The following is a 12944-nucleotide window of genomic DNA, read 5'->3' as shown; positions in this document are numbered from 1 at the left end:
TGCACCAGCTACAGCTAACTCCCCCCCCAGTAGACATCGGAGGCTTCCATCTACTGATGGAGAGAGCTACTAAAAGATTTCTAATCCCAGTGGAAACGAAGAAAGACGATTGCTTTCTTTATGACTTTAAAGACCAACCGCGAAGACAAGTCAAAACTATTCCCATCATTGACTTCATATGGAAGGAAGGTTTAAAAATTATGGCAACGCCCAATTCTCTTCCTGCTGTTTTGCCCTGGTTGGACAAGAAGTATAAGGCACCGGACAACTCTCCTGCATGCCTAATAGGATAACCTAAGGCTGATTCGGTAGTCGCCCAAGCGGAACAAAGACGGGCCAGGAACCCCTCTCCGCCTATATCTGCCCCACCAGATCGAGATGGTAGACGATTGGATTCCATCGGGAAGAAGGTCTCCACGATGGCAGCAACAACTGTACGTGCCGCGAACTTCCTAGTGATATTAGGGAAATACGACAGGAAAATGTGGTCCGACATCTCCCCCTATGTAGAAATGTTACCAGAACCTGCAAAATCGGAGGCGAGGCAGATATTGCGAGAAGGTGAACTTACCTCAGCAGAAATGATCAACGCTGCAGTAGATGTGGGTCTACAGGATTCAGGCAGCTAGCGGGTGCAGCTGTGTTGAGAAGGCAGGGCTGGCTGAATTCCACATCTTTTCGCCAAGAGGTCCAAACCAAAATAGTTGACATGCCATTTAATGGCGAGTTTCTTTTTGGCCAACATGTTGACAAAGCCCTACAGGCTATCAAAAAGGACACGGAGATGGCGAGATTTTTGGGTAGCCTGCAGTTTTTCAGGTCGTCCTTTCGAGGTGCTAAAGGGCATGAATCCTATTCCAACAGAGGAAACTATAATCAACAGAGGTCATACCAAACCTCGCAAGCGAACCAGAGATACCAGCCCTACAAGCAGCAGCCTTACGGACAGCGAGGTAACTCCTACACGCAGTCAAGAAGTAAATCCTCCTACTGTGGAAGAGATTCCAATAAGAAGCAATGAGACACGCCACCTGCCACCATCTCTACCCTTTCCCCAGTCAAACGTTGGAGGAAAAATATCCCGTTTCTACTCGAACTGGTCCGCAGTTACTACAGACAAGTGGGTACTGGATATAGTGGCCACGGGCCACAATTTAGAATTCATCAAGATCCCTCCAAATTTTCCTCCCAAGGGCCCACCTCCAGCTCATATCCAGGAGTTTTTCACCCAGATAAATTTAATGATATGGAAGGGAGCAATCGAAAAGGTCCCTTATTTGCAAAAAGGAGCAGGGTTTTACTCAAGATTTTTCCTCATTCGGAAAAAATCTGGAGAATGGCGCCCCATCCTCGACCTGCGCGCCCTCAACAAATACTTGAAAAAGATGTCCTTCTGGATGTTAATACTTCAAGAAATCCTCCATCTTCTCTCAATGGGGGATCACATGGCCACCCTCGACCTTCTAGATGCTTATTTTCATGTGCCAATTCTCCCCAGACACAGAAATTCTTACCATTCAGAGTGGACTTCGGTCAGCACCCCGTGTTTTCACAAAGGTTCTAGCTCCGGTGGCAGCACACCTCCGCTTAGAGGGCATTCAAATCTTCCCATACTTGGACGATTGCCTTATCAAGGCGAGTTTCTTTTGCAAAAGCAAGCACACACTTTCAAAGATGCCTATCACTATTCCAGTCTCTGGGTCTCTCCATCAACTTCGAGAAATCCCATCTCATTCCGTCACAAAGAAAATCCTTTTTTGGGAGCCACACTGGACACCCAACTCACTCATGCTTTCGTCTCAAAAGATCTGCAAGCTTGCTCGCCTGTTGCAAGAAAAAGAGTATGGTTCAGTTTGGATGTTCAAATCTTTCCTAGGGATGATTTCATCCTGCATTCCTCTGATACCCAACTGTCATCTTTCTCTGGTGGACCCAGTTAAAGAATTTACAAGAAGGATGTGCATTCCTGCGGAAGTACCAAATTTCACCATTACCACGGACGCTTCTCTCGAGGGATGGGGAGCACACCTTCAGGGAATGACTGTCAACGGAAAGTGGAATGTGCAACAAAAGAAGTGGCATATCAATCTCCTGGACCTGTGAGCCATTTTCTTGGCCTTGAAATCCTTTCGAACAGTTATCCAAGAGGCCTCGGTACTAATTCGGACAGACAATACAACAAGTATGCATTACTTAAACAAACAGGGTGGTACAAGGTCAGCCCTGCTTTCTTAACAAGCCCAGGAGATCTGGGACTGGGCATTGAGTCAAGGCATCAGCATCTCAGCTGTCCATGTTCCGGGAATCTCCAATGTTCTAGCGGATTCCCTCAGCAGATCTTCAATTTCCAATCACGAATGGGAGATCCATCAACCAACGTTGGACCGGGTCTTTCGGGAGTGGGGCCACCCCGATCTGGACCTGTTTGCAACAAGTCAGAACCGCAAATGCCCACACTTCGCAAGCTGGCTTCCCCGCAAGGACTCGAGCTGAAATGTGCCTTCGATGAACTGGTCTCAGATATATGCATACGCCTTTCCTCCGATTCCTTTGGTTCCCAGAGTCATCCGCAAGATGAAGAAACAATCTTGTCGCCTCATTCTCATTGCTCCCAGATGGCCTCGCCAATACTGGTTCACCGAACTTCTCCTCCTTTCGGAGTGCGATCCCATTCAGTTTCCACCAATACCGAACCTTCTGTCCATTCAGGAGGGTCAAATCTGTCACCCGGACCCAGCCTCCACGAGATTAGCAGCTTGGCTCCTCAACACCTTGAGTTCGCACACTTAGATATCCCTGCAGATTGTCAAGAAGTTTTAGCCAATGCTAGGGCACCTGCCACAATTAAGACATACAAACTCAAATGGAAAAGATTCTGCACCTGTTGTCAATCTGCCAATTTGCATCCAATTCATGCCAGACCAGAACAGATCTTACCGTTCTTTCTTCAATTGGCAAAATCAGGTTTATCTTATTCCACGTTGAAAGTGTTCTTGGCAGCTATCTCAAGGTTCCGTCAGGATGGTTCTAACTCTCTCTACTCAACGAGAGTTATTCAGCAATTTTTTGAAGGACTATTTCGAATGTTTCCTCCTATCTGGCGTCCGCCTCCATTCTGGCATTTGAATGTGGTGCTCGCTCAACTCATGCGTCACCCCTTTGAACCTATTCATAAGATGGATCTTAAGTTCATTTCTTGGAAGGTATCTCTGCTTTTGACGCTGATGTCAGCTAGGAGGGTCAGCGACATTCAAGCTTTTACTTTTAAATCACCTTTTCTACAGTTCACTTCCAATTCAGTGGTGCTTCGTACCAATCCCAGCTTCATGCCTAAGGTACCTACGGATTTTCACCTTAATGAACCGATATTTCTGAAGACTTTCTTTCCAAATCCTCAAACAGCGGCTGAAAGAGCCTTACTTTCTCTAAGTTCCACTTCCGGTCTGACTCAGCAGCAGCACGAAGGTTAGCACGCTAGTTGGCCGCCCCTTCGTTATATATCCATCATGCCCCCAGCAACGGGCAGCAGACGCGTGCAGCGGGCGCACCGGCGGCGCGCCAAAGGCAAGCTCGTCTGTGCCCGTCTGCGCCTGGGTCGGGCCTAGGGCCCCCCCCCCTTGCCTGTTCTCTACAAAGTTCTCGTAAGGGTCTCACTTACAGTTCCGAGCAAATCCACTCATCAAATAAACCTTATCATGGTTGCGCGTGTGTCAATCTAGCTTGCCAACCTTAATCTCTCCCTTTTTTTGCCCCGCTTGCTCTTTTATGACACATATTTATCAACGCCCACTGGTCGGTAAAACTAACAGTAAGGGACATTCACTTAACCCCTTCCAAGCCGCTCTAATAAATGTACGTTCCCTGCCCAAACACAAATATGAGGTGTTGAGCTTCATTGAGGATCGTAATCTTGATCTGCTTTTCTTGACAGAAACCTGGGGTGATCCCATTAGCGGCCCTGATTTTACCACCGCTACCCCTGAGGGGTTCACTAATTTGAGACTAGACAGAGCACCCCCGAAAAAGGGAGGTGGTCTCGCAATTATATATCTTAAGACTCTCTCAGTGCGAACAGAACCTGTCCCCATCACAACCTGTAAAGCAATTAGCTTCTCTATCTCTATTCCTCACTCCACCCCCTTCAGGGAAATTCTTCTCTATCGCCTCCCTGGACCTCGATGTACATTCCTTACGAATATGGGATGTCTTCTTGAACCACTTGCAGGTGAAAATCACTACACCATATTGGGCGATTTTAACTTTCATCTGGAGGTTTTAGATAATTTAGACACCGCAGCCCTTCTTTCAGAGCTGAAAGCAGTAGGTCTCACTCAATTAGTCTCTGCTCCTACCCACACTGCTGGCCATACTCTGGACGGTCTTTTTTTCCAATCACAGGTCTCTCTCGGTTGGAGATGCTCTCCCCCTGACCTGGACCGACCATTATGTGGTTCTTTTTGACATTGCACTTAGACCCAGCCATGTCTCGCCCAATGATCTTTCTGCTTCTAATCATTTTAAAGCTTTGAAAAGTATTGACATTGATGCATCTAAATCAATACTATCCACCTCGCGGCCGCCTACTGTGACCGATCCCGAGATGGCAGCTATTGATTACACTAACTGGATTCTGGATACAGTCAATGTGACAGTCCCACTAAAGAAAAATTCTACTATCAGGGCCCTTAAGTCTGCGCCTTGGTAGAATGAAACCCTCAGACATGAAAAACAAATGTGTAGACATCAGGAACGTAAATGGAGACTAGATTATGACCCGGATCATAAACTACGCTATAAACAAATGATGTCCAGATACAAACAACTCATTATTATGGAAAAAAGTAAATTCTACAGTGCTCAAATCAACCTTGCACATGACTCAGTGAAACAGCTTTTTCATGTTGTCACGTGCCTATCTGGGCAAACTACATCAGCTCGTATAGTCGCTACTCAAGACCTCTGCGACTCTTTGGCTGGGCACTTTCAAGGGAAAGTCATTGACATCTACACTCAATTTAAGTCACATACAATTATCAACGCACCTTCACTTGCCTCATCGAATGATCACAGAAGTCTGGGCAGCTTGGACACTATCCCGCTTGATCTCATATCACCCCCTCCTTTCCGAATTTCACCCAGGCCCCTCCAGAACTGGTACTGCAACTACGTGCCTCGATTAACTCTGGTTCCCTGGAAGATCCTTGTCCTCCCTCCACCCTAAAGGTGTTCCCTGAGATCATAGGTCTCAAACTCACTGAGATTTTTAATACCATGTTCTCTTCAAGTATTTTTCCCTCAATTTGGAAGAAAGCTACTATCAAACCCCTTATTAAAAAGAGCTTTCTAGACCCTTCTAAAGTTACTAGCTACAGACCGATAGCATGTCTTCCTTTCCCTGCGAAAATTGTAGAGAAGATTATGAATTCCCAGATATCAGAGTTTATTGATCATAACAACTGTCTGGATGACGCACAATTTGGATTTCGGAGAGGGCACGGGACGGAAATTACGCTGATTAAAGCCACTGACGAGATTAGGATGATACCTGATGGGGGGGGGGGGGGCGGCAGTGCTTATTCTGTTGGATCTGTCCGCCGCATTTGACACGGTCGATCACTCTGATCGACCGTGTCTCGGAGGTAGGGATCACACACAGTGCCAGGGACCTCCTCTCCTCCTTTCTCTCAGATCGCGTCCAATCTGTCTCCCTTGGCAAATTCAACTCGCCGCCTTTCACTCTGCCTTGTGGTGTCCCCCAGGGATCCTCGCTAATCCCGACACTATTTACATCTATGTGTCGGACTTGGCGAGGGTCATTAAACTCCATCACCTGGCGGTGACATCTTATGCAGACGATACTCAAATCGTGCTGGCCATTAATAACAACGGAGATAAAGTGGCATGCAATTTTCAACTTGGAATGCTGGCAATAAGTGACTGGATGTCAACAAATTGCCTCAAGCTTAACTCCGATAAAACGGAGGTGATGATTTTTGGCAATCTCTCTCCAGTCTGGTCACCCATATGGTGGCCTGTAACTTTGGGATCTCCACCTCCCCCTGTGGCCAAAGTAAGAAATCTGGGGGTTCTGCTGGACAGTAAACTGTCCTTCATGCATCACGCAAATGCCGTGGTCTCGTCCTCATTTTACACCATGAGAATGATTAAGAAACTTCTTCCCTATCTTCCCTTGGATGCGGCCAAGACGCTAGTTAGTACACCAGTGATGTCTCGCATCGATTATTGCAATGGGCTCTTTGTCAACGCCCAAGAAGGAGTTATGAATAAGCTACAGTTGGTGCAGAATGCTGCAGCCAGACTGATCACGGGAACCCCTAAATTTAAACCCATCTCCAGTACTATCAAACAGCTTCACTGGCTACCAGTAAGAAAAAGAACTAAATTTAAGGCTCTCTGCATCGCTTACAAGGCAATTCATGCTTTAGGACCTGCTTTTTTAAAAGACTCTTTCCGTCCTTATACTCCTTCAAGATCTCTCCGCTCATCCACTGCATGCTCCACTGTGTTTGCAGACAGCATACTCCTAGGCCACCTGCACACATTTTCGCCAACATTTGACGGTTCTAGCGGCCGTTTTGGGCTAAATTGGGGTTAGGGAATTTCATCCCACGGCGGCCATCTTTAGTGTGGCCCAGAGCGGTGGGAGCGCTCTAGTGGAACATATAAAAGGAAACGGTTACCCTATCGCGCTAGCGGTCGCGTTTGCGGAAGCGCCGGAGTCTCGCCTGAGTCAGCCCGTCTGCGCCCGTCCGCGCTCTGACGGGCTTTGGGCTCTGGCCAGTCCCCTATTTACATTTGTGAGTAACTTGTGTTTTGATTTTTCTTTTCACACTATGGTCCTCTCCTATTCTGCAGAGGAACTATATTTATGGCGCCGTACTTTTAACAAGAACTGCACTGTATGTACACTGCCCTTCCCCAAATTCAAATGTCACCAATGCGGATTTGCTCTGGGGATGCCAGCGAGCTGCAGATCGCTCAAGCGCCACTGCAGACGCAGTAGGCCTGTCTCATTAAAAACTGTCCCTTCACACTCCTCTTTACAGTTCTGGAGTGTTAATTGCAGATCTCTCCCACAACACAAGTATAATATCTTTGACTTCATCACTGATGAGCAACCGGATGCGGTGTTTCTTACGGAAACCTGGCTACATGACAGTTCTGGCCCCGATATTGCCGCTGCAATTCCCCCTAATTATGTCATTGTAAGAAAGGATAGGGTTTCAGGCAGAGGGGGGGGGGGATAGCCATGATCTTTAAATCTAAGTACACCTGCAAATTTGAAGACATTTCTCTTAAAGGTTGCGAGGCAGCCCTGTTTAGGTTAACTATTAATCCTCAGTTTACAATGACAGGTTTATTAATCTATCGCCCTCCTGGGAATGCTTATTCCTGGGTTTCTTCTTTGCCAGATTTCCTTGCCCCTCTGCTGCTTAGAGCAGCCAACTTCACGATTCTTGGGGATTTAAATATCCATCTTGAAGATTCTGATTGTACGTCTAGTAAACAGCTTATTTCTATTCTTGAAGTCTTTAACATTCAGCTACTGAACTCTGCCCCTACACACCATGCTGGTCATTTATTAGATCCCATCCTGTCAAATATGCAGTTGGACTGCTCTCAGAAAGCACGTCCAATAGAATGGTCCGACCACTTTGCTGTTCCTTTTTCTCTAGATACTACCAGGATAGTATCACAGACCAAAAAGGGTACAGATAAACGGACACGCAGTTGGGGGAAAATTAATATGCCAGAACTTAATAAACAATTATTGAGGACACTTCCTAACACTGACCAACCTCTCTCTGCACTAAATTGCGCAGTTGGTCAGTGGTTAAATAATGCTGTTGATCTCACGCTTCCTTTGACATCTAAGAAAACTATGCCTCATCACCCTCCTGCACCATGGTTTTCCGACAAGCTTAAGTGCCTTCGCACTCAATGTAAGACTCGAGAAAGAAAGTGGAGGTATAATTATTCCCCTACTCGCAAAGTAGCATATAGAGAAGCTCTGAAGGGCTATCATAAAAGCTGCAAAACAGCCAGAGCAGACTTTACTAAAAAAATAGTTGCAGATGCACAAAACTGCCCTAAGGTGCTCTTCTCAGTTGTAAAAAAACTGACAGGAGCAGACTCTATTCCTGCGCCCCCCGCGCTTGATGCGGTTCAATGTCAATCCTTAGCTGACTTTTTCATCAAGAAAGTCGACATGATTTATGATCTTTTCACCCCGTCACCGGTGGTAACATCTTCTGCATCTGGCTCTGTTCAGTCATCTGCTAGTGTCGATGACGGCGCCAAACTCTCTGTATGGCAGCCACTAGACAATGTTTCTTTTTCTTCTTGTCTAAATAGTGTGCGCTCTGGTTCTCCGTGCGATGCACTTCCAGTGAAAATACTGAAACAACTAGATTCCTCCATCCATCAGATCTTTATTAAATTGTTAAATACCTCACTTACTGAGGCATATGTCCCCCAGCCATGGAAACACGCTATGGTAGTGCCCCTGTTAAAGAAGACTGGTGCTGATATTTTGAATCCTGCTAACTTTCGCCCCATATCCTTGTTACCCATCTTTTCTAAAGTGTTAGAGAGACACATTAATACCCAGCTTACTGAACTGGTGGAAAGTTCTGGCTTCTTACACTCATCCCAGTCGGGTTTCCGGTCCCGCCACTCGACCGAGACTGCCCTTCTTGGGGTAACAGAGAGTTTCCGACACGGTGTCGATCAGGGTGAAACTATGGCGCTCATCCTGTTGGATTTGAGCGCAGCTTTCGACACCGTGTCACATTCCATCCTTCTCGACTCTCTGCGGTCTCTTGGTGTGACTGGTATAGCCTTAGCCTGGGTGGCCTCCTTCCTCGGTGAGCGAACCTTTCAAGTGTTCTCCCCTAAGGCTGCATCTGCGGTCTGTCCATCAGCGCGGGGTGTCCCCCAAGGGTCAATACTCAGCCCCCTATTGTTCAATCTTTATGTAAAACCCTTGGCTAACATCGTAGAGCAGGCGGGGCTGACTCTGTTCTCTTACGCGGATGACACCCAGATCGTCTTTTCCCTATCAGGGCGAGACGAGAATAACCCCTCTGCACTAAAGTCGGGCCTCACTCTTGTGGCTGACTGGATGCAGAGGAACTGTCTCAAACTGAATGGGGAGAAGACAGAGGTGGTCATTCTGGGTAAAAATAAGAACCTCTGGGGCCCTCAGCACTGGCCAAATGAGATGGGTTCACTCCCTGTACCCACACATGCTGTACGTAATTTGGGTGTCCAAATTGACGACAAGCTAACAATGAAGCAGCAAGCCACTAAGGTCGCAGCAACCTGTTTTTCTACTCTTAGGTGGCTACAAAAGATCTTATGGATGCTTCCCATTCCCTCCCGTAGGACGGTTGTCCAGGCATTGATAACATCTCGCCTGGACTATGGCAATATACTATATCTGGGCGCTGATGTAGCCACTGTTAAAGTATTGCAGGTTGTACAAAATGCAGCTGCGCGACTTCTGAAGAATGTTCCTAGAAGAACTTCGGCATTATCTGCCTTGCATGATCTTCATTGGCTTAAGATCTCTAGCCGCATAAAGTTTAAGACACTGTGCTATATGTTTAGAATCAAGCAAGGCATTGCACCCACATACCTACAAAAGCTGGTGCAACCTTACAGGCCCAAACGTACCTTAAGATCTTCGGAAATTGGGAACTTCATCATACCAAGATTTAAGCTGGTAAGGATGGGGGGACGTTCTTTTTCCTACCTTGGTCCCAAGTATTGGAATGCCCTGCCCACAGCCATTAAATTAGAGACCAGTCTTCTTCGCTTTCGTAGAGCACTGAAAACGCTGTTGTTCACATAAGTAGCTGGTACCAGTATGCTGGCTTATTTGACATCTTCTTCTCCAGTCTGTCCCTAGCGCCGGGAAACCCACTGTGGGTAGCTGTGCGCGGTAAAAGTTCAAATAAATAAATAAATAAATAAATGCCTACTTCAGGACCCAAGAACCAGGAAAGTCTCATGGGGTGACAGATCTTTCACAGTAACTACCATCAAACTTTGGAACAGTCTCCCATCCCAAATTAAGACTTGCACTTCTCTACTTTCCTTTCGCAAGCAAATAAAAACGTGGCTTTTTAACCAGTAAGCATCAATTTTTGCACAGTCTAGTGGACCCATAGCGCCGAGACACCCATGGGTATTTGTGCGCTCAATACATTTCCTAAAATAAAAATAAATAAATAAATTGATGTCAGGAAGTGTCTCAAGTTCTATCTTCAGCGAACTGCTATATTACGGAAATCGGATCAGCTATGTATAGCATATGGAAGAATACGTCAAGGTTATTCTGTATCCAGGCAGACCATAGCACGTTGGATATCTGCGACGATTAGTCTGTGTCATCAGCAGGCGGGAAGGCCTTTACAGACAACCCCGAGGGCGCATTCTATGGGAGCAATCTCCTCATGTACCGTGCTCTTTGCTGGTGTGCCTCTTCATCAGATTTGCAGAGCGGCAACCGGGTCCAACAGACACACTTTTACCAAACATTACTGTTTGGACGCTGCAAGTGATGCAGATACGTCAGTTGGACGAGCTGTTCTCCGCAATCTTTTTAAATAAGGTGAGCCTCTGTTCTCCCTCCTCCACTTACTCTTTTTAGACGCTTATTTACATGCTATTATATATCCTGATCTAGTATGAATATGTTAGCACTAATGTATTTATATATGTTTATGATATTGCTGATGCTTTTTATTATATGTATACCATGGTACAAGGAGCGTCTAACAAGCATTATGTTATGTACTATCTACTCTGATTCAGGCATGTGAATCTATGAAAGACACCCCAAATACTGGAGAAGAACAATAGTTACTTACCTGTAATCTGTGGTTCTCCAATATTGGTGTCTTTCATAGATTCACATGCAATCCGCCCACCTCCCCTCAGAGGCTGTCTAGGCTATAATGTTTTATTTCACTCCTGTGCAAGAGAGCCTGAGCCTCTAGGGAGAACATTATGGTGGGTGCTGTAGCCTAATTGGCTGCAGTTTGGACTATACAAAATGGCTATGATAGTCACGAGTGTGGAAGTTTTTCTCTGGTAGCCTAGGGCTACTTTACTTCTGGTTGTTTATTACCAAGTTTTTTCTGTTACTAAGTGCATATTATTGCTTTTCTATGTATGTGAATCTATGAAAGACACCAATACTGGAGAACCACAGATTACAGGTAAGTAACTATTGTTCTTCTTCTTCTGTCTATCATCAGTAGTGATTGTTTTGGATTCTGTTTATTGTTATTATGTAAAAGCATTTGATTCTGTCTGATATCAATTTATGGAAAGGTTAGGGGATTCTCTGATAATTACTTGTGGCACTACTCAATTCTACTCCATTTTCTGACCTATGAATGTCTGATCCTGCATTGGTCTTCTGCAGGTTTGAGCAGGAGAACGAAGAGCGCTTGGAAAGAAACCAGCGTTGTAAGTTTGCCAGTGACACAGCAATGCAGTGGCTGCATATCCGTCTGCAGATGATGGGCGTCATTGTCATCACAGCTATTGCGGTAATCGCCATCATTCAGCACCAGATGGAATCTGGCAGTCCAGGTATTTCTTCTTTACTAACACCCCCTCTTCTCCCTTAGTGGAGAAGGATCTTGCAAAGGCACTTAGAGTATTGTTATCAGAGGAGCAGGGATGAAGCTTTTCATCTACCTTGCAGCTTTTGGCACCTGCTTATGTATCTCCATTTTGGGATGTTACTTAAGTGGTGGGACCAAACTGCACACACTGCTCTTTGTCAATTTTTTTAAATTCAATCATTCAACAGTTCTGAAGAAGTGTCCCTCTTATTTTCTCCCCAAGGCTTCTATCTGTTGTTTACTCAAGGTTTCTCTCTGCTTCTTTTCCCTGTAAGTTTTTTCCCCACTTTCAAAAGTTTATTTTGGATTAAAACAAAACATTATATGATCACATTTTGAGAAACAAAGCTAGCTATCACACCTTTACACTTACATTAAAACACTACATTTCGTCCAGAATTTACAAAGACATTTTACTATCAGAATTAGATGACAAATTTATAACGTTTTTAATAGGACCGTCGTCCACCTCACATTTACATTTTGTTACGTAGAAGGTGAACCAAAAATGCATGTTTATCCTAAGTATATTGAAGACAAGAGTTAAAATACCAAGGAGATGTTCACTCTTCCCCTAAACCAAAATGAGGATGCATATACTGCAAGTGATCCACAGGATACCTCAGGGTAAATAAGGATTGTCTCGCCAAGTTATTCCTTAACAAAAATGGAGAAAATGTATATATTGGATCATCGCCCTTGAACTACAGCCTTGCACTATTGGTATGCCTCCCAAAATACATTACTGTAAAGCCACAAGTAGTCAAAAATGCAGTCGCAGGAAAGCCTTAGCCATTCATTTGTTAGTAGGCCCCCTCTCTTTCCCCTCTTTATGCTTTTTTTGCTCATGAGTTTTTTTGTGTGTCTCATGGAAAAAAAAATACATTTTAACATAATTTCCTCAAAAACATCTACCTATTTATGTGCGTGCAGCAACTGTAAATGTAGTCTGTATAATAGTAGGGTTGATTTTAATGTCCTTAAATCACAAAGGACACAACCCAAAAGTGAGTCCTTTGTTACACAACTAATGTCAAATGTAAAAGAATAATGTGGCCAACTAATCAATGGAATTAGGAAACAGACAGCAGGCTCCAGGCAAATTGATTCCACTCCTGTAAATTGCCTCAAAGACTTCAAATCGAACCTCCATTTCTTTCCAAGTTGAGATGCACAACAGTTACCCCTTAGATGTGCTAGGTAGATGTCAAATCATGATGGTCACATAACCTTTAATAAATTGGATTTCTGATTGCCCATCAAACTCAGCGGAGTAGTAGT

General features: G+C 45.1%; 1 protein-coding gene across 1 annotated transcript in view; it reads left to right on the top strand.

Moving 5' to 3' along the window:
• Positions 1 to 12944, top strand: part of LOC144762276 (ATP-binding cassette sub-family C member 10-like) — a 1522948-nt gene that overhangs the window by 1275674 nt on the left and 234330 nt on the right. Inside the window, exon 18 of the mRNA XM_078647417.1 lies at positions 11459 to 11628. Within this exon, the coding sequence (XP_078503543.1) occupies positions 11459 to 11628 (170 nt within the window). The remainder of the gene's footprint in view (positions 1 to 11458; positions 11629 to 12944) is intronic.

The sequence above is a fragment of the Lissotriton helveticus genome, chromosome 6, assembly GCF_964261635.1.
Source record: "Lissotriton helveticus chromosome 6, aLisHel1.1, whole genome shotgun sequence".
NCBI lineage: Eukaryota > Metazoa > Chordata > Amphibia > Caudata > Salamandridae > Lissotriton > Lissotriton helveticus.
The sequence above is the reverse complement of the archived record's forward strand: the minus strand, read 5'-3'. Positions and strand labels throughout refer to the sequence as shown.